This window comes from Acomys russatus, chromosome 19 (genome assembly GCF_903995435.1).
Source record: "Acomys russatus chromosome 19, mAcoRus1.1, whole genome shotgun sequence".
NCBI lineage: Eukaryota > Metazoa > Chordata > Mammalia > Rodentia > Muridae > Acomys > Acomys russatus.
The window spans coordinates 3436030-3457873 of NC_067155.1; the positions used below are offsets into that span (position 1 = coordinate 3436030).

General features: G+C 50.1%; 1 protein-coding gene across 1 annotated transcript in view; it reads right to left on the reverse strand.

Annotated features, from left to right (window-relative positions):
* Rhpn2 (rhophilin Rho GTPase binding protein 2) overlaps positions 1-21844 on the reverse strand; it is a 56026-nt gene that overhangs the window by 22195 nt on the left and 11987 nt on the right. Inside the window, exons 2-6 of the mRNA XM_051162190.1 lie at positions 14309-14424; positions 10132-10260; positions 6824-6899; positions 517-594; positions 83-207 (exon numbers count right to left, since the gene is read on the reverse strand). Coding sequence (XP_051018147.1) covers positions 83-207; positions 517-594; positions 6824-6899; positions 10132-10260; positions 14309-14424 — 524 coding nt within the window. The remainder of the gene's footprint in view (positions 1-82; positions 208-516; positions 595-6823; positions 6900-10131; positions 10261-14308; positions 14425-21844) is intronic.

Here is a 21844-nt window from a genome sequence, read left to right on the forward strand (position 1 = left end):
ACACTTTACAGGCAGTCCCCGCAGGGCAACGGGCAGTCAGAATGGGGGTACGCAGAGCCGAGGGACCCCAGAGAGCACCTACCAGGTAAACAGGAGCCCCATGTGGCGGGTGGGCGGGAAAAACCGACTCTCCACAAAGCCCAGCTGCATGAAGTAGGATGTGAGCAGCTCCACCCCCGCCTCGTCCCTGCTGGGTGTCCGACACGCCTGAAGGGAAGACAAGAGGTGGGAACAGGGTGAGACCCGGGGCCCATCACTGCACATGTGAACACAACCTTGCTGTGGGTTATCACCAACTCTAGGAGACAAAGTCAGGAATCCCGGAGCCCAGCCCCAACATGGGCAGGGCTCACCCCTTCCATGGCTTTCTGGCACAGCAAGTGCCGCGGGTGATGATGACAGCCACTCTCTACGCCCCTGGATTCCCTAAAGCTGTTAGCATCAGTCACGTGATGTCCTGAAGCCGCAGCAAGCAAAGCTGACACCACCACCCCCCATCCGCAATGCTGAGTTTACCTGTCGCAGGTCCATAAGGTCTGCGATGTCATCCTCGTACAAACAGCTATCTTCACTGTAATGTTCCAAAATAAAATCCTGTAAGGAAAAAAAAAACAAAACAAAACCAAAAACATGCGAGTCAACACGGGTACCCTGCACATACCAGACCCGGGGTTCTGTCTCGGCAGGAGAGAAACTGAGTCAAGGCACAGATCTACACAAATGGCTTCTACTGACCAGCTCGGGTGTGCTCATATTTACAACCTGGTGATGCTGACCTTGAACAGTCTCTAAGTGAGCACTGACGAACATTCCCCACTGTAAAGATCTGGGTTAGCACCCCAAGTACCGATGGAGAAGTTGGGGCTATGATGAATTGCTTGGGCCTGGGGAAGAAGCGGGCGTAACCAGATACCAGGGTCACTGTCCCAGTGCTTTAAGGGACAAAACAAAGGCTTCTGGCATTGTGACTATTCCTCACAGTTACCTGAGCATTCTCTAGCCAAAAAGTTATAGACTATAACTTTTAAAAGGAAGCTATAAAATCATTTGAGAAAAAAAAAAAAAAAACGTGTTTATAAAACCCAAGAGCAGAACTGCAGGGCATGGTCATGCACATCTTTAATCCCAGCAATTGGGAGGCAGAGGCAGATGGATCGCTGTGAGTTCGAGGCCAGCCTGGTCTACAGAGTGAGTCTAGGACAGCCAAGGCTACTCAGAGAAACCCTGTCTCGAAAACCAAACAAAAAACCAACCAAACAAAAAAGAAGAAGAAGAGGAAGAGGAGGAGGAGGAAGAAATAAGCTGGTGGCATACACCTTTAATTTCAGCACTCAGGGAGGCAAAAGCAGACAGATGAGTTTGGGGCCAGCCTGGTCTACAAAGCAAGCCCAAGGACAGCCATGGCCACACAGAGAAACCCTGTTTCAAAAAATAAAAAACAAAAAACAAAAAAGAATAGAAAAGAAAAGAATAAATAAATCTTAAGACAGAAAAGTCAAAGGGGGTGGGGAGGTGGCTCAGTAGACAAAGTGTGTGCTACATAAGCATCAGAACTTGGGTTTGTGTCCCCAGCACCCACATAAAAGTTGGGGCTATGGTGCATGCTTCGAACCCCAATGCCTGGGGGAGAGGTTCACTGGTCCACTACTCTAAAGAAAGAAAAAAAGTTGAATGAGCTCCAGGTTCAATGAATCATGTCTTAAAACAAGGCCCTGACAGACCAGTGCGAGCACGAACCCACGGAAACTGCGGCTGCCTGCATAAGATCTGCTGCACAAGATCAAGCCAGGTAGCATTTCAGCACAGAGCAGGGGGGCCTCCCGAGCTCCCATCCCTAGGCGAGAAGCTCTTGACAGCTGATGGCTTCTGGGGGGGGGGACCTGGTTTTCTTCAAGGGTGTGGCAGCCCCTAGGAGACCCACCCTGATCCTGTGGGTGGCTCCACATCCCTGAGTATACAGGCAGATCAGACAGGATTTGGTGAGTTATAAAAATAAAACTATAAACGTAGGAAGTGGTAGGGGAGTAGGAGGGTTGGATCTGGGAGGAGTTGAGAGAAAGACTAGGAGGGTGAATATGATCAAAATACATTGTATGAATATCTGAAGTACTCCAAGAGTTAATAAAAATATTATATGAAAAAAATAAGGTGGTGTATGACAGAGGAAACACTCAACTTTAATCTCTGGTCTCATGTCTGAACAGGTGAGCACACCTGCAAAAATACATATACATAAAACCACACAAAACAAAAACTGAACTTAAAGTCACAAATGGAAAAATAAAATCAACATTTTGGAGGAATCTTGACAAAAGGTGGAAGCAAATATGTGAGGTAGCCAGGTGTGGTAGCATGCACCTGTAGTCCTAGCAGCCAGGTGTGGTAGTGTGTGCACCTGTAATCCTAGCAGCCAGGTGCGGTAGTGTGCATGTGTAGTTCTAGCAACCAGGTGTGGTAGTGTGCATGTGTAGTCCTAGGAGCCAGGTTTGGTAGTGTGTGCACCTGCAGTCCTAGCAGCCAGGTTTGGTAGTGTGTGCACCTATAGTCCTAGCAGCCAGGTGTGGTAGTGTGTGCACCTGCAGTCCTAGCAGTCAGGTGTGGTAGTGTGCACCTGCAGTCCTAGCAGCCAGGTGTGGTAGTGTGTGCACCTGTAGTCCTAGAAGCCAGGTGTGGTAGTGTGTGCGCCTGTAGTCCTAGAAGCCAGGTGTGGTAGTGTGTGCGCCTGTAGTCCTAGCAGCCAGGTGTGGTAGTGTGCACCTGTAGTCCTAGCAGCCAGGTGTGGTAGTGTGTACACCTGCAGTCCTAGCAGCCAGGTGTGGTAGTGTGCACCTGCAGTCCTAGCAGCCAGGTGTGGTAGTGTGCACCTGTAGTCCTAGCAGCCAGGTGTGGTAGTGTGCACCTGTAGTCCTAGCAGCCAGGTATGGTAGTGTGCACCTGTAATCCTAGCAGCCAGGTGTGGTAGTGTGCACCTGCAGTCCTAGCAGCCAGGTGTGGTAGTGTGCACCTGTAGTCCTAGTAGCCAGGTGTGGTAGTGTGCACTTGTAGTCCTAGCAGCCAGATATGGTAGTGTGCACCTGTAATCCTAGCAGCCAGGTGTGGTAGTGTGCACCTGTAGTCCTAGCAGCCAGGTATGGTAGTGTGCACCTGTAATCCTAGCAGCCAGGTGTGGTAGTGTGCACCTGTAGTCCTAGCAGCCAGGTGTGGTAGTGTGCACCTGTAATCCTAGCAGCCAGGTGTGGTAGTGTGCACCTGCAGTCCTAGCAGCCAGCGTGTACCTGTAGTCCTAGCAGCCAGGTGTGGTAGTGTGCATGTGTAGTCCTAGCGGCCAAGTGTGGTAGTGTGTGCATCTGCAGTCCTAGCAGCCAGGTGTGGTAGTGTGTGCACCTGTAGTCCTAGAAGCCAGGTGTGGTAGTGTGTGCACCTCTAGTCCTAGCAGCCAGGTGTGGTTGTGTGCACCTGTAGTCCTAGCAGCCAGGTGTGGTAGTGTGTGCACCTGCAGTCCTAGCAGCCAGGTGTGGTAGTGTGCACCTGCAGTCCTAGCAGCCAGGTGTGGTTGTGTGCGCCTGCAGTCCTAGCAGCCAGGTGTGGTAGTGTGCACCTGCAGTCCTAGCAGCCAGGTGTGGTAGTGTGCACCTGCAGTCCTAGCAGCCAGGTGTGGTTGTGTGCGCCTGCAGTCCTAGCAGCCAGGTGTGGTAGTGTGCACCTGCAGTCCTAGCAGCCAGGTGTAGTAGTGTGCACCTGCAGTCCTAGCAGCCTGGTGTGGGAGTGTGCACCTGCAGTCCTAGCAGCCAGGTGTGGGAGTGTGCATCTGTAGTGGTAGCAGTCAGGCACGGGACTGTGCACCTGTAATCCTAGTTCAGAGGCAGGAAAATGGACCAGCTAAACAGATACAGTCTCAAAAGAAAATAAAAGCAAAAATAGCTGCTAGAAACATTGTTCAGTGCACTAGCCTAGCCATTGTGAAGCCGTGGGTCCAATTTCCAGTACTGCTAAAACATCTAAGAAAGTTAGATAGAGTGTCATACTTGAGAAGTAGAGGCCAGAGGACCATAAAAGTTCAAGGCCAGCCTGACCTACCTATGACCCTACATCAAAAAAACAAATCAAATCAAACTAAACCACCATCCCCCCCCAAAAAAATCCTTGATCTGACCAAAATAAGAGAATTTATTTTAATGGCATTTCTCCTCCCATCTCCTAACACTGGGAACGGAGCCCAGGTCTTACACATGCTAGGCCAGCGCTCTTCACTGAGGTGCACCCTCCAGGCCTGGGGGTGCGTGCTAAGGAATACGGCGGCATTAAAGCCTAGGTCTTTAAATAGAGCGAAATCACATCATGAAACTTGCCTGGCCTAACATTCCGAGGAAACACAGGGCAGGTCTGAAATGGAACTGCCCGGATCAAGTTCACCCGGCCACTCCTGTGGTGGCTGCATTTCTCAGACATAAATGTGGAATGGAGAAAATTGAAAGCCCTTGAACAGGTCGCATTTTTGCATGACTGACATCTGTAGACTCCCTTTTGGGCTTAAAATGAGATGGTTGGAAACCTCAGCTGAGCTGTGGTTGGCCATGTCCACAACATAGGCGCTTTTTTTTTTTTTTTTTAACTCTCTTTAACATGGAATTTGGCACGTGACCTATTTGGAGCTCTCACCCGATGCCATAAAATCCTCAGGTTTCTATGCCACAAGTCTCCTTTAGAGATGCCTGCATTCTTGTAACTCTGGCACCAAGCTAGATCTTAAAGAAACAGAGCTACAAACACAACTCAAGGCATTCCTTCAAACACGCGGACTGTCCCCCAGGGCCATGGCGGGTCACAGCTGGAAGGTCACGCACCTGTGAGAGGCCAGCAGAAGGCAGCTGCTACTCAAATGTTTTCCTCCCAGAAAAATCAACTTTTCTGACAACCTCGAGTCCTAAACTGCTACTACCTGCTTTTCTCTCCAAATGGACTACACCCCTCTCACAGGGATTCGGCCTGGATTTGAACAGAGCAGAGCAGAAGTTTAAAAAACAAAAAAAAAAACAAAAAAGAAACCCAAAAAACTGAGGGCTGGGCATAGTGGCACAGCCTTTCAGGCCAGCATTTGAGGTCAGCCTGGCCTATAGAGCGAGTTGTCCAGACAGCCAGAGCTACACAGAGAAACACTGTTTCAGTGTGTGTGTGTGTGTGTGTGTATGTGTGTAGACACAACAAAACCATGGAGGGGCTGGAGACACGACTCAGTGGCTAAGAGTTTCTCTCGCAGAGCACCTGGGTTCATTTCCCAGCACCTACACTGCAGTGGCTACAACCATCTATAACCCCAGTTCCAGGGATCTACCACCTTTTTCTGTATGCACACGATGTGCATACATACACGTAGGCAAATATCCGTACACCACATCATCCTCATCCTCATCATCATCAATAATTTGAATGCTCCTGGTAAAGGCTTGATTATTTACTTATTTTTATTTATTTACTTATTTTTTCGAGACAGAGTTTCTCTGTGTAGCCCTGGCTATCCTAGATTCACTTTGTAGACCAGGCTGGCCTTGAACTCACAGTGATCCGCCTGCCTCTGCCTCCCGAGTGCCACCACTGCCTGGCTCAACAATGATGTTTTCAATTGTTCTTAAAGGATACATTTTGAGCAGCTAGAGATGACTCCAGGGGCACTTCATGCAAATGATAGTTCTAGCTTGGGCTACATGGAGAGATCGTCTCAAAGGAAAAGGACAGCGAGGTGGTGTGGAGGGCAGAGGCACTTGCTGTCAAGTCTGACGACCTGAGTTCTATTCCTGGAACCCAGAAGACGGAAGGAAAGAACCAAGTGCAAGTTGTCCTCTGACCTCCACACCCATACAGGTTTGTATGTCCACACACACAGACACACACACACAGACACACACGTACATTTAATTTTGTTTGTTTATTTATTTATTTTAGTTTTTTTGAGACAGGGTTTCTCTGTGTAGCCTTGGATATCCTGAACTTATTTTGTAGACCAGGCTGGCCTCAAACTCACAGAGGTCTGCCTGCCTCTGCCTCCCAGAGCTCTGGGATCACAATCGTGTGCCACCAGTGCCCGGCTTAAATTTTCAAAAATAAAAACACTAGGCCGGGCGTGGTGGCCCACGCCTTTAGTCCCAGCACTCGGGAGGCAGAGGCAGGCGGATCACTGTGAGTTCGAGGCCAGTCTGGTCTACAAAGTGAGTCCAGGATGGCCAAGGCTACACAGAGAAACCCTGTCTCGAAAAACCAAAAAAATAAAAATAAAATAAAAATAAAAACACTAAAATAGAGTATTCTGTACCATCTGTCAGACACACAAAAGAAGCTACAAAGTCAGCAAAGAGACTAAGAGCACAGTTCACTGTAGAGCACTTGCCTTGCATAGACAGACTAAGAGCACAGCTCACTATAGAGTGCTTTCCTTGCATAGACAGACTAAGAGCCCAGCTCACTGTAGAGCACTTGCCTTGCATAGACAGATTAAGAGCCCAGCTCACTGTAGTGTGCTCGCCTTGCATAGACAGACTAAGAGCACAGCTCACTGTAGAGCGCTCGCCTTACATGCACAAGGTCCTGGGTTCCAGTTCCAGCACATTAAAGGGGACAGACAGGGTGTCAGAAGCCACCAGAGACGGCAGCAAGGGTTTCAGAGGTGTAAATACACAACATTCTCCCAGTGAGTGGCTGAGGGAGGCCTCAGGGTCACCTTGAAGACATCAATTGATGCTCGAGTCCATGCTGCCTAAAGCCATTGCAAAGAATGTGTCATTTCATTTCCACCCCACCGTGAGCCCAACGCCCACTGTTTGAGGCTTACCTTAAGGGTGACTGAAAAGTCAACTTCTTTGGTTTCCTTCAAGCCAAGAGGGATCAGAGGGATGGTAAAGGCCTCCCTATAAAGAACACACAGGGCTCATGAGCAACCCACCCTATAGCACCCCCTTTGTACCTGTGGCCTCGCCTCCGACTGCCCACCCTACAGCACCTCTCTGCACCCATGGCCTCCCCTCCGACAGCCCACCCTACAGCACCTCTCTGCACCCATGGCCTCACCTCCGACAGCCCACCCTATAGCACCTCTCTGCACCCATGGCCTCACCTCGGACAGCCTGGCTCAGGTCGCACGCAGCCTCCCAGCCTCTAGGTCAACCCAGCACCCCTTCCTTCTGTTTGAAAATGGCTCTCAGCATCCTAAGATGCTGGACACGACAGCCCCACCCAACAGAACCCCACTGTATTGGTCTTTCAGTTGCCCTCTATGGGGAATTGTGCTGTGTTAGGGCTGCCCATGTACAAGGCCCATGTCTGGTGTTCTCACTGTTCTCTACCTGGGTGTGCGCATCTTTGCTATGCTGTCCCTCCCTCTAGCGCCCTCCCTGGCCCCAACATCTCCCACGCTAGAACCCGGGCCTCTCAAGGCTCTCTTCTTTTAGGGGCATCATGCCATGTATCTTATTGCACATACCCCCAGAGGCCACGGGTGTCACCCCACAGATTGACCTGCGAATGCTCCTTGGGCCCACATTCCTAAGGGTAGGGCCAGAAGGAAGTGCTGTGTTTTGCAAATAGGGATTTAGCTCTTTGACCTGTAACAAGAGACCTCCATGGGCTGCTGAGGCCAGCCCAGAGAGCAGGCCAGGAATGCTGGGCAGGGTTGAGTGGACCAAGGCTGAAAGCTGAAACTGCCACTGTGACACAATGGTGCTAACAGTGAGACCCAACCCAGGTATGTGGCCACCCTGGAGGACTGAAACCTGGTGCAAGCTGGTACATCTAGATTGTTCAAGCCTCCTGGGTCCTCCCCTCAGTGCTCAGTCACTGGCCCAGTGAGAAGAGGGACCAGAGATATGATGAAGATGCAAGATACTAGGGTACCTCCCAACCTCAGGGTGGCACTAACATGCCTTTCTGTGGCGGGGGGGGGGGGGGTTGTCAGTTCACCGGCGATCCCACTAGCTTGCCGTCGGGGTCTTTGCAACTTCTTAACTCACCACCTGCCGTCATGGCCAGATGCGCCAGGTGTGTGCTGGATAAAAACGACTCACTGGCCAGTCTCTTGGTTTCTCTCAGTCGCTGCCCTTCTCTGTCCCCACATTTTCTCTCTCTGTCCTTCTCGGCCCTCATAGCTCTGTCCCCATCTGTCTGTCTGTCTGTCTGTGTGTCTGCCTGTCCACAGGTCCAATCCTCCGCCTATACCTCTCCTCTTGGAGGCTAGCTCCTCTCCCCTCCCCCTCCCCAAATAAACTTCCTTATACCAAGATGCGTTAATCACACTTAACACTGGGGCTCTCGGAGGAGTTTTCTCATTTGCACACTGAGATCGTGTCTTCTCTCCCCACCTCACGGAAGTGTTGGAAGACCTAAGGTACTAAAGAAGGGGACAATTCACTTGGGGGGCATGCAAGGCGTCACCTGGAACCCTCACGTCTCTCTACTTTTTTCCAGTGACGCAGGCGACACTAACTGGAGCCACTGTGAGGAGTAGCCACATAGGGCTGCAAGAGCCTGCTTTGTAGTAAGGACGCCCCCGCTCCTCAACGCAGCAATAGGAAACCAGACTGTGCCCACTGCCCTGCCTGGGACGCTTGAGCCCCTTAGCCCTCGAGGGTGACATTGGAATCTGAAACCAGAGCACAGGCTGAGAGAACCTTGAGGAGGGGGTGAGGGTTGGGGGAGTGGTTGCTGTTGTTGTTTTTTCTCACTGGGTTTTGGAAGCTGCATTAGAAGCCCACAGGTGTCACCGGTAATAGCCAGCAAGGTCCCAGGCATTGAATGCTTGCCTCTCCCTGAGAAATGCCCCAGATGACATACAGAGGGTTAGTATTAGGAAATGTACATTCCAAGGGGACTCAACATTCTAGTGTCTTCCTTCTGCTAATGCAGGAAATGATTTCTTGTTTCCACTTGGGCTCATCAGCTTCTTAAGAAGGTACAGCTTCCCCCATGCAAAAACTATGGAAACCACTTCCTTGAAGCATTTTGGCTATTTTGGTTTTTTTTTTTTTTTTTTTTTTTTTTTGTGACACTCAGAAATGGGCCTTGTACAAACTACATAAACACTCCACCACTCAGGGCCCCAACCAAGGATTCTAGGCAGGGGCTCTACCACTGAGCTACACCCCCAGCCCCTAACTGGGGGATTCTAGGCAGGGGCTCTACCACTGAGCCATGACCCCAGCCCCTCACTGGGGGATTCTAGGCAGGGGCTCTACCACTGAACCACGCCCCCAGCCCCTCACTGGGGGATTCTAGGCAGGGGCTCTACCACTAAGCCACGACCCCAGCCCCTCACTGGGGGATACTAGACAGGTGCTCTACCACTGAGCCACACCCCAGCCCCTCACTGGAGGATTCTAGGCAGGGGCTCTACCACTGAGCCACATCCCAGCCCCTCACTGGGGGATTCTAGGCAGGGGCTCTACCACTGAGCCACGCCTCCAGCCCCTTACTGGGGGATTCTAGGCAGGGGCTCTACCACTGAGCCACACCCCAGCTCCTCACTGGAGGATTCTAGGCAGGGGCTCTACCACTGAGCCACATCCCAGCCCCTCACTGGGGGATTCTAGGCAGGGGCTTCACCACTGAGCTACACAGACCACCCATCTTATTTTTCCTTTAACACAGTATCTTGCTACATAGCTCAGGCTGGCCTCAAACTCATGATCCTCCTTGTCTCAGCTTGCTGAATAGCTGAGATTATTGCCCCAACCTACCAGACCCTGTTAGTTATTTCTTCTTAAACACGGATATTTCTCCACCCCACCCCCAATGGTTCACCTACATGCAATGGAGGAATCTCTGGACTTTCCTGAGTGCCTCACCTCAAATACACCCTGAGGAATGGTTTTGAATCTCAGAGTTCATTTCTGAAGGATCTCCCCATTGTACCATCTTCTATGGGGATTCAGATGGGCCCCCAACTCTTCAGGGTATCATATCTACATCAAAGCAGTTTATGCTTTTTGGCATTCAATTCACATCCAAGCCCTGTCCGTACAAAGCTCACAGGTTCATCCCTGTCACCCCAGTAGCGCTGCCCGGCCCACTGCCCCAGTTGGGTGGAACATCCTAGATGTAGACACACTCTGTGGCTCAGAGAGCATGCAGAGAGCAAGGCTCACTCACTCAGTGCCCTGGTACACTCCCACAGAGATGTTGAGGCCCTCCAGCTCTTCCTTCAGCATCTGCAAGTCTGAGTTGACAAAGCTCAGCTCCAGGCGAACCTGTTCGCGCACCTTCTGGTTTGTGGCAACTCTGTTGAGAGAGAGACAGAGAGAGAGAGAGAGAGAGAGACATGGACTGTCAGCCAGTGTCCTTGCTGAGCCATCCCTACAAGGACTCTCCGGAAATGACTCTCAGAGAAGCTACCTCAGAGACCCTGGGTACCAGCACCATCCTGACCCACACCAGGTAGCAAATGGACCTGGGATGAGGCTGGCAACACCGCAAGCTGCTGGACATGAGTCCTGAGAGATCCTTGAAAGGAATTAGCCTTGAGAAGACTCAAACCAAAACAAAAAACAAACAAACAAACAAACAAACAAAAAACCTGTTCTCCATCACTCACAAACAGGTCATGAATTAACTCCTTAATGCTTGGGAGGCAGAGACCGGAGGAGTAAGAGCTTCGGTCCAGCCTGGGCTACAGAAGGCGACTGCCTCAACAAAACCAAACCAAAAGAAAACTCAGAGCAGGAATAAGGCTACGTGCAAGCTGGCAAGATGGCTCGGTGGGTAGGAATGTGTAATGCTCGGTGCAGAGGAGCAAATCCCAGCACTCATGTCAGGTGGCTCCCAGCTGTCCGCCACAAAGAGCATCTATCTGTAAGAGCTGATGTGATAGCTAACATCACAGTTATTGGCGAAAAACTGTTTCCTTCTTCTGAGCGCAGCAAATAAAGGTACGCTTGAAGTTTTTCTTTTCTCTTCCTTTTTGCAGGGCTCTGTACATGCTGGGCAAGTTCTGTATCTCTGAGGCACGCTCCCAACGATCCCTCCTTCTCTCCCCTCCCTCCCTCCCTCCCTCTCTCCTTCAATGTTCCAAGTGCTGAGATGACAGGCTGAGTCACCAAGTCCAGCTTACTTAAGGACCCCAGTGGTAGAGTAAGGCACAGAGTAAGAAGGAAGGAGAGGAGAGAGAGAAGAGGGAGATAAGAAATACATCCTAAAGCTGGGCGTAGTGGCGCACGCCTTTAATCCCAGCACTTGGGAGGGAGAGGCAGGCGGATTGTTGTGAGTTCGAGGCCAGCCTGGTCTACAAAGCAAGTCCAGGACAGCCAAGGCTACACAGAGAAACCTTGACTCAAAAAACCTAAAAAGAAGGAGGAGGAGGAAGAGGAGGAGGAGGAAGAAATGGATCCTACAATGTATCTGGAGCCACAGAGAATCAAGAAGAGCCAAAATGATTTTGGGAAAGAAAAGCCAAGTTGGAGAACTGTGCTATCTGACTTCTAAAGTTACAGCTGGACAGTGGTAGCGCACGCCTTTAATCTCAGCACTCAGGGAGGCAGAGGCAGTGGCTCACTGTGAGTTCGAGGCCAGCCTGGTCTACAAAGCAAGTCCAGGACAACCAAGGCTACACAGAGAAACCCTGTCTCGGAAAAAAAAAAAAAAAAAAAAAAAAAAGAAAGAAAGAAAGGAAGGAAGGAAGGAAGGAATAGAAAGCCCATAGGCTGTGATGATTGTAAGAGTGCTAAGGAGGCTGAAACAGGAAAATCTCCCCAAGTTCCAGGCCAACCTGGGCTATATGTTGCACACCCCCAGCATTTCCCACAGTCCCTAGCACGGAATCCAGGCCCGCCCCATTCGCTCCCCAGTAGGCAGGCAGGCACGCACGCACGCACGCACACACGCACAAACGCACGCATGCGCTGACACCTAGAAGCCTCAGGATGAGGCCGTCCTAACTAAGCAGTGTACGAAAGCAATCAGAAGCTCTAACCAGAATGGTTAAACAGCCTGTTCTTTGACTTAAAAAAAAAAAAAAACTAGTTAGTAAAAACTAAGCAGCCTGGTAACTACTTTAACCTCTTTGTTTCGAAAATGCTATCTAGTTTCTGCCTTGCCTTTCTCAGGGGAGGGAAGCAAGCTGGGACGGCAGGATCCTTCCAGCACCGAGCCTGGAGTGGTATGGTGCTTCAGAGTACCAGCCGTCTCCCAGCGAGCTCTAGGAAGCTCGCAGACTCTTGGCTGACGTGGACCGGGGGGGGGATGGGGGGGGGGTGGGTGGCTGGGGGGGGGGGAGAACAAGACGACACCTTCAAGGGACAGGAAACCTCCCTACCCACAGTATCTGCCAGGTCATGGGGGCCTGTGCAGTTAATGGCTGGGACGCTCTTTTCCAAGCCTGTGTAACTAGGGATGGTTTCCCAAATGCCCATTTGTCCATTACTGTAGTAGTTTGTCCTCGTCAAGGAACCTTAGTGGGACATCTGTCAATCTCAGGACAGGACAGCCATGCCCGAAGTATGACAGAAAATTACCTGCTGCTAGTGGCAGCAGCCAGGGACACTGTGGGCCCAGAGTGAGGCTTGGCCTGGGGCCCTCCGTGATTTCAGGAAGCTTTGGTGTCGGTTGAGTCATTGATAAATAGCTCCCGGGGCATCCTCCGACAACAGGCTCAAAGCTTTAAACTTATCAGCCTCTAGGAGAATCATTTACAACCCTGTCCCACCCTCAGCCTATCAGCCAAAGTTACTGCTAACCTAAACAATAAGTTTGATTGAGTCTGCCCTGGGCTTCAGAGAAGCTGTTTGCTAGTGCTGTTAACAGAGCAAGGCAGGCAGACCAGCCCTGGCACCTGCTATAAAAACTCTAAGACAGGGTTGGCCAGGTGGCTCAGCAGACAAAGCTGATGGCAGCCAAGCATGACAACTCGAGTTGTCACCAGGATTTTACACAGTCAAAGGAGGGGACTGGCTCCACAAAGTTATATTACAGACACACACACACACACACACACACACAGAGGTAAAAGCAAGTGAACCAGGAATTCAAGGTTGTCCTTAACTACCTAGCAAGTTCTAGGTCTGCCTGGATTACAGGAGACTCTACCTCAGAAAACCAAAGAGCTCCCCTGTGAGGCCCTGAAGCAGGAGCCTGGACAGATGGGATGGGAGCTGGGGAGACGGCTTGATGAGCGAAAGCATCTGCCACGCAGTCCTAATGACTTGGGACTGCTGTGTGCTCCAAGCGCCAGAAATGAGACCCTGCCCCAACAAGAGGCGAGAACCATCAGCTAAAGGCTGCGAGCCCTGAGAGAAGAGACTGCACCCTTAGCACGCTAGCACACTACACTTAAGGGTGGGGAAGGATTTACAGCTGTCTAGACGCCCTACAGCCTCACTGAGCGCTGCTTTGATAAGTAACCATTTTATCCCTACGGCACGGCAGTGCGAGCCCAACACCACCTGCTCTTCCTCTCTCATTACCGCTCTCGTTTTTTCCCTAGACGGGGTTTTGCTACTTTACCCAGGTGTCTCAAAGTCCAGAGTTGAAGCATCCCTCCTGCCTCAGCCGCTCAAGCAGCTGAAAAACCACAGGTACGTGCCACCATGCCCCGCTTATGTCTCCTCTCGTTAGAAACGTAGACACTAGTGACATACACGCCCCATTCTGTCCTTTCTGCGCTCCCTGCCCTTACCCAGTCAACGCGCGTTCGCCAAGCACTGACGCGCTCTACCAGGCATCACTCTGGGCAGTGAGTGGGCACAGCAGTGATGCCCAGAAGCAAATGCTAACATAGTAATTGGACATCCAAACAACACGGCTACGACTGGGGACTGGAGACATGCCCAGCAGTTAAGAGCACTGGCTGCTCCTGCAGAGGACCCAAGTTCAGTTCCCAGCACTACCGCGGTGCCTCTTTTGGCCTCTGAGGGTACCAGGTACCACATGGTGCACAGGCATACATGTAAGGCAAACACTCATACACATAAAGTTAAAATAAACAAATCATACCTATTATATGTAATATATTGGATATCATATATGCATATATACATGTGTATACACACACACATACATATATGCATACACACACACATGGCTGTGATTTCACTATTTGTCACAATTCTCCAAAAACACAGCGTGAACAAAACAGCTCTATCTTTAACATAACTATGCTTTAGACAGGAAAAGAACCTGTCCAGACACCCCAGGTGAGAAGGAATCTCAAAGCTGGAAAAGCAGGCTCCCAGGCGAGGAGGGTGTGGGCTCTGTCCACCATCTGTCCGTCCCCACAGACAGGCCCCTCAGGAGAGCCGGAGCTCCTGGCTGAGGCAACAGAGGCCCAGGTACTCACTTCAGAAGGTTTTCCGCCCCTGTCCGCATGCGCACAGCCTTCAGGATCTGCTGGTTCAAGGCAGCCCTTTGATTCTGCAGCTTGCTCCGGCCAGTTTGTGCAAGGGGATTACAACCCTGAGCGGAAAATAAGAGACACCCTTTAAAAAGATCAGTTATACCAAAATGAGGGACATTCTGTAGAATAGAAAAAAAAAAGCGGGGGGGGGGGTGCTTAGCCAACCCATAAAGGCTCACCAACATGACTGCCCGACCATGAGCTGAACAAAAAGCAGTGCAGCGGGGCGGTGGTGGCGCACGTCTTTAATCCCAGCACTCGGGAGGCAGAGGCAAGCGAATCGCTGTGAGTTCGAGGCCAGCCTGGTCTACATAGTGAGTTCAGAACAGCCAAGGCTACACAGAGAGAACATGTCTCAAAAAAACAAACAAACAAAAAAAACAACAGTGCACATGCAGAACTGGACAGGGGTCGGGATGGGGGTAGGGGGAGTCGGGGGTGGGGTTGGGGGAAGCCCAGGAAACCGCAACCTTACAGGAAGACAACTGAGGAATGCTGGGAGTCGGAGAAGTGGTTCTCCCCAAGGAAGAGCACACTAATTGGTGTTTAGAGTAGCAAAGGTACAGGAGAGGGTCACATGGTAGCCTCTCCCCTCCCCACCCCCACCCCTCGGCCACCCCACTGCCCCCAGCTCCGGAGGCCGCTTTTAGAGCTGCTGTGGGCAGGGTTGGCCCTGGCTAGTGTCTGGGAGCCCAGCTCTTTAGAGGGACTGGTGAGGCTGGCCTTGAACTCACAGAGATCCACCTGCCTCTGCCTCACCGAGGGCTGCGATTACTGGTTTGTGCGCCACCACAATGGTTTTTTCTAAGGTGGATTTCTAGGGCAGTCAGTCTAGAACCTGGTTAAAACTACCCAAGAGGCAGCCAACTATCCCCCAGGAAAGAGAAACACACAGATTTATCCTGGTTGGACACTCCTTCTGTTCACTGCCAATGGAGTAAATCTCCATTTTCTTTTCAGTAACTTCATGGAGAAATTCACACACTGAAACATTCACCCATTTACGATAAAGAAATAGATGGGGGATTGGAATGGTGTATCAGAGGAAATCCTGTCATTTGCCACTGCTTTAGGTAATGTAGAGCACAGGTTACTAAGTGAAATAAACACAAAAGGAAAAGCACTGTAAGAGCTCAGGTGTATAGCCGGGCGTGATGGCGCACGCCTTTAATCCTAGCACTTGGGAGGCAGAGACAGGAGGATCGTTGTGAGTTCGAGGCCAGCCTGGTCCACAAAGAAAGTCCAGGACAGGCAGGGCTAACACAGAGAAACCGTCTCGAAAAACAAAAAAAGAAAAAGCTAAAAAATAGTCTAAGGATGTTAAGGTATAACATAAAGCCTGGGAAGATTTACACTGTATCTGAAATTCCTGAGAAATGACATTTTAGTTGCCCTTACCACAAAAACAAAAAAACAATAGCTGTACATAGCTACAGTGTGTCAACATTTCCCTATCTGAAAGCATCAAGTTACAGAACTAAAAGGCGCCCAGCGACTTCATTGTTGTGGAAGTCTACCATTTGACCAGTGTGGCTGAGCACGCCTGTAATCTCAGCCCAGCTGAGGCAGGAGGATCTGAGTTCCAGAACCTGGCACCACAGCGAAAACCTGTCAGCAAATCAAAACCAAAGCCCCACCCATCCAACCACTCAAAACATTCCGGACTCGGACAGGGAGCACATGCTTAGTTTGTTCAGGGGCCTGGTTCAATCCCCAACCCAAGTGAGTGGTTTTTATCCGTTTGTTTGTTTTTTAACATCTTCCTGGCTATACATAGCCAGCAGCTATTTCTGATTTTGGAGCACTTTAGCGTCTCAAAAAGAAACTGAGCACCCATTAGCGCCCACTCCTTATCCCCCCCCCCCCCCCCCCCCCCCCCCCCCGAGCTCTGCTAACTGTCTTTGGCCTGTACAGACTTGCTCATTTGTGGATTCTTCATTTAAAGAGAACTATTCACTATGTGGCCTTCTGGGTCTGTCTTGTTTCACACAGCACAATGTTTTCTTCTGTGTGCATTTGTGCGTATGTGCGCATGTGTGTGTGTGCGTGCCAGTGAATGACCCTGAGTGTCCTTCCTCCAGTGTCATCTTCTTCTGTGTTGACACATTCTCTCACTGGCCTGGAACTCATTAAGTAGGCCAGAAGGTCTGGTCTACCTCATCAGTGTTCACCATGTGTGTATGCGTGCGTGCGTGCGTGCGTATGTGGAGGCCAGTGAACGACCCTGGGTGTCATTCCTCCAGTGTCATCTTCTTCTGTGTTGACACATTCTCTCACTGGCCTGGAACTCACTAAGTAGGCCAGAGGGTCTGGTCTACCTCATCAGCGCTCACCAGCGTGCCGCCTCCAGCCTGGCTTGTTTTTCACACGGACTCTGGGGGTCACACGCCAGTTTCCCAAACAATTTACCAGCTAGCTCTCTCTTCTCCTTCCTCAACCCCATTATTCTTTTGTTTCGTTGCTGTTTGAAAGGGGATTGTTGCACAGCCCAGGCTGGCCTTGGTCTGCGGTCCCTCTGCCTCGGCCTCCGGCATGCTGGCTTCCTGGCCCAGGGCCCTACACCTGACTAGCGTATTGTTTTCCAAAGTTCACCCAGATCACAGGCTGCACCGATTCACTCTTTCAGCATTAGATAAGCATACAGCATGTGCTCTGTTTAACCATTTACCCGTTGCCGGGCATTCGGAGTGTTCTCATTTCGTGCAACTACACATCAGGCTGGAGGGGCCCACACCTCAAGTCTCAGTACCTGGAACACGAGGAGCGGGAGAATCGAGAATTCAAGGCCAGTCTTGGCAACGTAAGAAGTTTGAGACCAGCCTGGTCTGCATGAGACCCTGCACCAAAACAAAACAAAACAAACAAGCAAAAAACAAAAACAAAAAACCTTATAGGACAAAGAGGAGGAGGAGGAGAAAACTTTGAGGAAAGAAAGCAACTCATTTCTGACCCTTTAGTCCAAAGGCCCCTGATTAGGGGCCCCTGAACAGGCTGGACTATAGGTTACCTGCTTTTTTCCTCCCTCTCGTTCACACAATGGGTACAGCTCAGGACAGGAGGGGGAAGGTGTATAGGGTGTGTGTGTGTGTGTGTGTGTGTGTGTGTGTGTGTGTGTGTGTGTGTGTGTGTGTGTGTGTGTGTGTGTGTGTTTGTGTTATGGTTAAGAACAACTAAAATCTGCTGGCTGTGGTGGTACACGCCTTTAATCCCAGCAACTCAGGAGGCCGAGGCAGGCAAATCTCTGGATTCAAGGCCAACCTGGTCTACAGAGTGAGTCCAGGACAGTGGCTACACTCAGAGAAACTGTCTTGAAGCAAACAAACAAACATAAAAAACAAGCAAAAAAAAAAAAAACCCAAACCCTAAAATCTCATTTTCTGTATACATTGTCCTTTAAATAGCCATTGCTGATTTTTTTTTTTAAATATATATCCACCTGGGAGCTACGTGGTTAATTCTATGTAAGCCATCTGATAATTGGCCAAAGTCACAGTCTTATTTTATATGCCCATTAGCAAGTGTCCCATAGTGGAGCCACACACCCCAGCTCTGCACTGGTAGGTCAAACACCCCATTACAGAATTGCAGCCCAGACTGCTTCTTTTTAATGGCCGTATCTTCTTGGTTAGGTTCCTACTGCTGCAATAAAACACCATGCCCAAAAGCCGACATGGCGGGGGGGGGGGGGGGCAGGGGGGGGCGGGAGAAAGTCTTATTTCATTTTACAACTGGTCACAATCCCTCACCGCTCTCTTAGTTGGGGCAGGAACTGGAGCAGAAGTCAGTCACTCAGTAATCAAGGCAACACCCCAACGACTTGCCTATGAGTCAATCTCACAGTGGCGTTTTTTCTCTTCCCAGAGCCGTCTAGGTCTGTGCCAAGCTGACGTCAAACTAGCCAGCATAGCATCCTCGTGTGCGTGGCTACGTCATCATCCTGATTGTCAATTGTTTGATTGGCTTGGCCTGGGGACAAGACCCAACAACTGAGGGCTGGCCTAGCTTGTGCAGGGCCTGAGTTCTATTCCTCATGCTGCCCCGCCCTTCCTACAAAACAAAATAAAATCACTCTGCGCGTTGTAGAGACTATTGCTAAAGGCCTTAGACCCAGGATAAGAGTTCTTGCCCCATATCAGCCTCCTTGGCTGGTCCTTGAATGTGGAAATCTGGCCCCGAAAATGTTGAGTCTTCTTTCATGGGCTCATAGCCGTTTCTTCCTCTTTTCTGGGAAATTATTGACTGAGAACCTTTGCCCATTTTGAAACTGGGTTATCTTATTTGGTAGGTTCAAAAGGGTTGGTTTTGTTTTAAATGTGTGCTCAGTTGGTTTTAAAGACAGGGTTTTTCTATGCAGCCCAGGTCAGCTTCCAATTTACAGCCATCCTCCTGTCTCAGCTTCCTGAGCATTGAAGTGCTAGCACTCGGGAGGCAGAGGCAAGCAGATCTCGGAGTCTGAGGCCAGCCTGGTCTGCAGAGTGAGTTCCAAGGCAGCCAAGGCTACACAGAGAAACCCTGTCTTGAAAACCCAAAAAATGGAGGAGGAAGAGGAGGAGAAGGAGGGGGAGGAGGAGGGGGAGAAGGAAAGAAAAGGAGATTATAGGTAGACACCATCATACCTAGCTTCCAAAAGTATTATTTATTATTATTAGTGTATATGTGTGTGTCACTCCTGTCATGACATGTGTATAAGGTCAGAGGACAACTTGTGGGACTCAGTTCTCTTTTGTGTGGGTCCCGGGAATCAACCCCAGGTTGTCAGCAATCACTTTAATTTGCTGAGGTAAAGTGTTTGACCTGACCCCAAGTATTGTTTTTCATCTTTGCAAAACTGGAAACTCAGTCTCCCAGGACTCAAGCCTTAATATCAGGTAAACACTTTTCTTTCTTTCCTTTTTTTTTTTTTTTTTTCTCTAGACAGGGTTTCTCTGTGTAGCCGTGGCTGTCCTGGACTCGCTTTGTAGACCAGGCTGGCCTTGAACTCACAGCGATCTGCCTGCCTCTGCCTCCCTAGTGCTGGGATTAAGGGCCTGTGCCAGCCTGGCTTGGTAAACACTTTTTCCTTTGCTGATCACTTAGTTTCTTTATCAGTATCCCGTGTGTTCTCTGCTTATGATTTCCTGTGGTGGTTTTTTTTTTCCCCCTTCTTCTTTTTGCAGTGCTGGGAACTGACCTGACTAGGCAATGCTCAACAATTGGGGTGCATCCCTGGCCCCCCCCTAGGATCTTTGGATTATGGCGTACCAACTGTCAGATCCGTAAACAGTTTCATTTAAACCGAATGGTGCTCTCCCTGGCTCAGACAGGCGGGGTCTGAGTGAGGACCACATTCCTTGGTGGCAGTTATCTGTGGGGCCCAGGCTACTCCCTGGGAGTGTTCCAGTAGGCAGTGTTCTCAGATGGGGCGACAACGCAGGAACCTCACACCTAACAACCCGAACCACCTCCTTCTTGTCCCCCACCCCCACCCCGCACTCCCACAAACACACCCCAGCACCCACAGTCTGGACCCCTAGGAGGGACAGGCAGGTTATCTACAGCCCAACCTGCTCAGCGGCCCCAGAATGTGGCCTTTGAACCAGAGAGGAGTGAATTCCGTTCCTTCCTTAGGAATTTCTCATTCTCTCTTCCCAGAAGGGAACTACCCTACCTCCAGCACAAAGATTCCATCCTCCCACCCCGCCTAGTTTCATAATGATACTTTCCCCTCTATTGATGTTGCTGGGGGGCTTAGCAGTTAAGAACACCGGCTGCTCTTCCTGAGGTCCCGGGTTCAACTCCCAGCACCCACGTGGCAGCTCACAACTGTCTGTAACTCCAGTTTCAGGGGCTCCAACAGCCTCACACAGACACACAGGGTAGGCAAAACTTACCAATGCATGTTAAAATAAAAGTAAATAAAATTTTAAAAAATCAAATTGCTCATATCACATGTGCATTGGTGGTATGGTGGTGAGCACGGCTGCCTTCTAAATTGTACAGATATTCAGAACCTGGGTTGGAATGGATCTTAAAGGAAATTTTGTTTTGTTTTTAAATTTAGGCCATTAATTGCTGGTTTTTAAATTTAAAATGAGGGAACTATTTCCAGCACTTGAGCCTAAGATACAAGGATTGGGTGTTCAAGGTAAGCCTGCACTACAGAGTTTGAAGCCAGCTTTTATTAGACAGGGGAACCATGACAAAAAAAAAAAAGAGGACTGGGGTAGATCTTGGTATGGCGCATTCCTAGCCTAGAATGCATGAAGTCCTGTGTGTGCACCCCCATAACCCCAACACTCGGAAGAGGTAAACAGGATGATCAGGACCTCTGGGGCACGAGAGCCTTTCAAGTAACACAGGATATCTTTCTTTCTTTCTTTCTTTCTTTCTTTCTTTCTTTCTTTCTTTTTTTTGGTTTTCCAAGACAGGGTCTCTCTGTGTAGTCCTGACTGTCCTGGACTCGATTTGTAGACCAGGCTGGCCTCGAACTCACAGCAATCCACCTGCCTCTGCCTCCCGAGTGCTGGGATTAAAGGCGTGCGCCACCACTGCCCAGCAGGATGTTCTTTCTTTTTCCCCCAGAAACTATTAAAATGTCTTCAGATTTTGCGTCTTTTTACTTCATGTGTGCAACTGTTTGTCTGCATTTGTGTATGTGCACATGTGTGCAATGCCTGTGAAGGACGGAAGAGGAGGGGTCAACGTCCCTAGAACAGGGGTTACATGCAGTCGTGAGCGGGAGTTACACGCACTCACAGGAGTGCCGATGACTGAACCCGGGATCTGCTGCAAGAGGGCTGCCAATGTTCCTCACTGTTGAGCCATTTCTCCAGCCAGGGGAAAAAAAAAAATGCTTTTTACTGTGAAATCGGTTTAATAGTAAAGGGCTGAATATCCCCGTGAAGAGCTGGTCCGCCTTGCCTCAGGAGGCCACAGCACGCAGCCCTGCTGGCGTATTCACAGACACTCTATGAAGAACTTTTTTCCTGTCCCTACACCTCGAGCAGCGGCTGGGATCTCCGCTCAAAGCGGTTCACAAACTTAAAGAGTCCAGTTTCTAGATAAGTCACAGGAATGCAGGGGCTCAGACTACACTGAGTCACTAGTCTCAAAACTACATTGTTTCTTACTGACAGGTAGGAATGCTGTGCACTGCCGGAACTGACAAAAAACACCCACCAGAGAGAGAAGCCTGGAATCCCAAGGCTGAGGCGCCCAGGAACTGAGTGTTGGTGAGAGTCCTTCCCCGAGAGAACCTACCCCCAGTTATCACCTCTGGTCTTTTTGTTTTGTTTTTTGTTTTTTAGAGACAGGGTCTCTCTGTGTAGCCTTGGCTGTCCTGGACTCGCTTTGTAGACCAGGCTGGCCTCGAACTCACAGCGATCCACCTGCCTCTGCCTCCCGAGTGCTGGGATTAGAAGTGTGCGCCACCACGACTGGCCTCACCTCTGGTTTTATTTTGTGTGTGCACATACCTATGTTGGTGTGCTTGCATGTGAT